This window comes from Penaeus chinensis, chromosome 22, assembly GCF_019202785.1.
Source record: "Penaeus chinensis breed Huanghai No. 1 chromosome 22, ASM1920278v2, whole genome shotgun sequence".
Lineage (NCBI taxonomy): Eukaryota > Metazoa > Arthropoda > Malacostraca > Decapoda > Penaeidae > Penaeus > Penaeus chinensis.
The window spans coordinates 23,637,654-23,642,653 of NC_061840.1; the positions used below are offsets into that span (position 1 = coordinate 23,637,654).

The 5,000-nt window shown below is 43.6% G+C and overlaps 1 protein-coding gene across 1 annotated transcript in view; it reads left to right on the top strand.

The window, feature by feature from the left end:
* The window catches only part of LOC125037190 (serine/threonine-protein phosphatase 6 regulatory ankyrin repeat subunit A-like), a 159,181-nt gene that overhangs the window by 147,388 nt on the left and 6,793 nt on the right, over window positions 1-5,000 (top strand). The window contains exons 24-27 of the mRNA XM_047630234.1: window positions 480-650; window positions 2,370-2,500; window positions 3,207-3,356; window positions 3,965-4,156. Coding sequence (XP_047486190.1) covers window positions 480-650; window positions 2,370-2,500; window positions 3,207-3,356; window positions 3,965-4,156 — 644 coding nt within the window. The remainder of the gene's footprint in view (window positions 1-479; window positions 651-2,369; window positions 2,501-3,206; window positions 3,357-3,964; window positions 4,157-5,000) is intronic.

Sequence of the window (5,000 nt, forward strand, 5' to 3'; positions counted from 1 at the left end):
CACCTTCATCCATCTGCCTCCCTCAACCTACCCACACACCTCCACCCCTAAAAATCCTTTCCCTTTATCCCCATCTCCCCAATTTCTCCTCCGCACCATCCACCTTCTTTCCTCTTCGCCCCTCCCCTCCCCTGCTACCTCCCTCCACTCCGACCGACACTTATCCCGGTTCCCTATAAACGCCTCTTTCCCCTCTATATCTCACCCATACACCCCAACCCATCCCAAACGACTCACAACCCTCCCCAATAATTTCCCGTTTACCCTCCTCCTCATATTATCCTCATTCCCTACCTTTTACCCCTACAACTCTTCACCCTTTTCCTTCCCGTCCGCTTTCCCTTTCCTTCCCTTTCCCCAATTCCCCTTTCCTTCCATTTCCCCATTCCCCCATTCCTATTTCCTTCTCTTACTCCCTCCCCCTCTTTCCCCCATTCCCCTCCCCCTCCCATCGGAAACCTTCCCCGCCGCACCAACAGGAGAAAGAGAGTAGCAAAGACCTGCTGGAAGCCTCCCTGTTCAGCGAGGCCCTGGCGACGGAGCTGGTGGCCATTTCCTCTGCGTCAGCGTCTCCCGGCCTCATCCTCCGGGCGGTGGACAACAGAAACGTCGTTCTGCTGGACTCCCTGATCGAGCACGAGCAGAAGGAGGTGAGGAAGTTAGGAGTGTAGTTGACAGAGGGGGAAGATGGGAAGATAAATGGAGGAGGTGAGTACGTTACGAGGGAATTTGACAGTGGAAGATAGGATTAGAAGTTGAAAGAGACGAAATAGGAAGAGAAGTGAAGGAGGTGAGGAAGTTAGGAGGCTGGGAGTAGGAAGAGAAAGAAAGGTATGTAGAGGGAAGTTAAGAAGAGGAAAAAGAAAGAGAATAGGAGGGAAGTTATAGGAAGAGAAATTAAGTTAAATTAAGTTAAAAGGGAAGTTGAGATTCCCAAAATAGAAAGAAAAGTGAAGGTGAGGATGTGAGAGGGATGTTATGAGGGAGAAAATGATACGAAAAATGAAGGAGTGAAGTTCAGAGAGGAAAATAATAAGAGAAATGCAGGAGTTGATGAAGTCAGAAGGGAAGCCGTGAAAGAGGAAAGAGGAAGAACAATGAAGGAGGGAATTAGAGAGGAGAAATGAGAAGAGAAATGGAGGTGAGAGAGTTAGAAGGAAGTTACGAGGGGAAAATAGGAAGAAAAGTATAGGTGAGGATGTGAAAGGGATGTTATGAGGGTGAATATAGGAAGAGAAATGAAAGAGGTGAAGAACTTAGAAAGGGAGTTGATGGGGGGGGGGGGGAGGGGAGGGGAAGGAAAATGCAGGAGGAAAGTTCAAAAGGGAAATGGGAAGTGAAGGAGGGGAGGAAGTTAGAATGAAGTTGAGAGGGGGAAGAATAAGAAGGAAATAAAGGAAGGAGGAAGTCAGAATGAAGTTGAGAGGGGGAAGAATAAGAAGGAAATAAAGGAAGGAGGAAGTCAGAATGAAGTTGAGAGGCGGGGGGGGGGGGGGGGTCGGAAGGGAAATGAAGAAGGGAAGGAAGATAGATGGAAGAAATTGGGAGATAAATGAAAGAGAGAAATTCAGAGGTGAGGAAGTTTGAAAGGAAGTTGAGAGGGCAGAAATAAGAAGAGAAATAAATTAGGGGAGGAAGTTAGAAAGAGGAGAGGGAAAAATGGAAAGATAATTGAAGGGGATGAGGAAGTTAGAAGGAAGTTAAGAGGCAAAACATTGACAAGAAAAAAGGAAGAGAATTTAATGAAAAAACACACATTAAAGTTAGGTTTCTGGAGAGATGAGAGATGTATTCGAAGAAGATTTCGAAACTTTCTCATTCTTCAAAAGCACCCAGCTTTTGATCTTTTTATCAACAAAATAAAATCATTCGTTATTCAAGGAAATAGGTTTTGGTTGGCTCGATGAATTAGTGAAGAAGCAATAAGCAGACACTATTAATCCCGTCATAACTCCCATGCCATTAATATGAGCGAAAGCAATATACATTAACCTTCCTTGTGTCTACGTACTGCCCCTGTGTATAACTCCCAATGGTAATTCCTCCAGGGGACCACCCACCCGGGGGAATACACGAACAAAAACAAAAACACACATTAACAACCCCAACGTCATCTCACAAAAGCACAGTGTACAAATCCCCGTTGTATTTCTCCGAGTAATCGCCCACCTGGGGGATAGCACACACGCAAAATGCTAACCCCACCCGGCCGTTCCCTTTGTGTATTCCCCAAGTAACCATCCACTTGGGGAAATAAGTAAACAACACAAAATAACAACCCCAATATAACCCTCACCCCAACAACCAATCCACTTGAACATAACCTTGTCTAACCCCTACCTGCCCCCTCCCCTTGCGTATTCCCCCAGGTGATCGCCCACCCGGCCGTGCAGCGCTACCTGACGGACGTGTGGATGGGCAGCCTCGACTGGCCCAACTGGAAGATGAGCGCCGTTTTCTTCGCCTTTCTCTTCCTGCCGCCCGTCTGGATTTTCTTTAGGTGAGCCCGTTTCGTTTGCGTTTTTGTCAATGTATTTATTGCTGCCATTTTTTATATCCTAGCTCCCTCCTTTTTGCCATAGGTCTCTACACATTTTTATTACTTTCTTGAGTCCTCCCTCTCGCCCGGATAAGTGAGCCCGTTTTCTTTATCGTTTTATCTTTTTTGAGGGTAAGGGTAGGAGTGGTGGCAAGAGATTCGAGGGTGATTAGTGTAAGATGTGTTATTTTGTTTTTCTTCACTATTTATATATTTTTTTCTCTTCTGTCTGTCTGTCTCTCTGTCTGTCTAGCTATTAGTCTATCTATAAATCTCTCTTCCTCCCTTTTTTTCTGCTCCAATCTTTATTCATGCAATTCCGAGTCATATGTCATGCCAGAAATGAAATGACAATGGTGATGCTAATAATGATAATGATGTTAATATATGTAAACAAAAGAGGTTACTTATATTTCATTATATATTTTTTCTCTTAACGAAATCAAAGTTTCTAACCGAAGGATTACTCTTAGTGTTTCTTAGGTTTAATAATATCGATCTGAAGTTATTAAGAAAGTTGTTTATTCACATTTATGAAAGAACAATGTTCATCAATGCTAACTGAGAGTGATGTCTATTAACATTTACTGATCATAATGCTTCGTAGTACATTTAAAAGACGAAAACTTATCCATATTTATTATCAATAACCTTTCTCTCCTTTCAGCATGCCGCTCGGACACATGTACAACGAAGTTCCCATCGTGAAGTTCCTCGCCTATCTGGTCTCGCACGTGTATATGCTTCTGCTCATGATAGTTACCACAGTCACCCCTTTGAGCCCAATATGGGAGAACACAAGCCTCATGCCTAATTGGTAGGTCTGGGCTGTTCGCGTTTGGTGCTTCATATTGGTGTGTTGCTGTTTTTTGTCTGTATTTTGCTGTGCTTTGTTTGTGTTGCTGTTGATTAGGTCAAGAATATAGTCAGAGATTAGGGGGTTTATGTGCAATATGAGTTGAATGGAAGTTGGTATGTTATTTTGGAAAAGAGCAGAGTTAAAATAGACTGGAAGAAATATTCAGCAAGCAAATCTCACAGTAATATCAGTTACATACAACAACAAAGACAAACGATAACTATATAAATAAGAGAGAAATATATGAGGTTTTTTTTTTAGTTGTTTGTAAATAAATTTTCTTTCGTCACTTCACATGAACAGCACCAACAAGAAGAATCAAAATATGAAAAAAATAAAAAAAATCTCATAAACATTGTTGATTCATCTGTATTTTCCAATAACTTCCATCCCTCTCTCACGTACGAATTAAAAAAAAAAAAAAAAAAAAAAAAAAGAGAAGAAAGAAGAAAAAATGATAATAACAATAAAAATAGCAATACTAAAAAGAATATCGATCTATCTATCCATCAATCTCTCTCTATATGTCTTGCTTACTTGTTTCCCCCCCCCCCCCCCCCACCCAGGTACGAATGGATGCTGCTCCTGTGGCTGAGCGGGAACCTGGTGATGGAGCTGACCAACCCCGGGGACATCGCCGGCCTGGGGTGGATCAAGGTGTTCGTTCTTGTGTTCTCTGGCTTCGGCGTCCTCGTCCACCTCATCGGGTTCTTCTACCTGGGCGAGACGGATGTGCTGCTCGATATGCTTTATATTAGGTGAGGTTGGGGAAGGTGGGGGAAAGGGGGAGGTGGGGAGGTGGGGAAAGGGGTGATGTGGAAGGGGAAAATGGGGGTGTGGGCGGCAAGGGGGAGATTGTAGGGATAGAGAGGTGGGGATGGGGAGGGAGGGGGGAATTTGACTGTGGAATGGGGAAGAATGGTGGGAGGGAAGAGGAGTAAGTGAGTGCAGGATGAGGGAGATACGGAAGGGAGAAGGAGGAAGGGTGAGGAAGATGGGAAGGGGGGAGGAGAAATCCAGAGGAGTAGGGAAGGAAAAGAGCAACGAAAGGAAGGGAAAGTTAGGAATGAGGGGGAAATGGGAAGGGTGAGTTTGCGAAGGGTAAGGAAGAAGTGGGGATAGAGATAGTAAGGGAAAGGTAAAGGTAAGAAGGAAAAGGAAAGGAAAGGGAGGTACGAGAAGGGTGGAAGGGATAGGGCGGGGTGGGTGAATAAGAGGACAGAGAAATTAGATGGAAAGAGAAGATAATAGAGAGGGAGAGGGGAGAGATGAAAGGGGAAAGGAAGGGTAAGTGGGAAGAAGGAGGAGGGTGACGGAGAAAGGAAGGAGAAAGGATGGAGAAGGGAGGACGAGTAGATGGAGAAGAGGAGGGAGGAGAAATAAGAGGATGGGTGAAGGGAAGGGGCAGGGGAGGTTGATGTTTCATAAGATAGAGAGAAAAGAGAGGATGACAATGATAGATTTAGTAGTAGTAATTATAATAATGATAATCATAATCATAATGTTGATAATGAAACTGATGGAAATGATAACAATACTGAAAGTAATGGCAATGAAAATGATGATAATGACAGTAATTGTAATAATAATGATTATTATCAT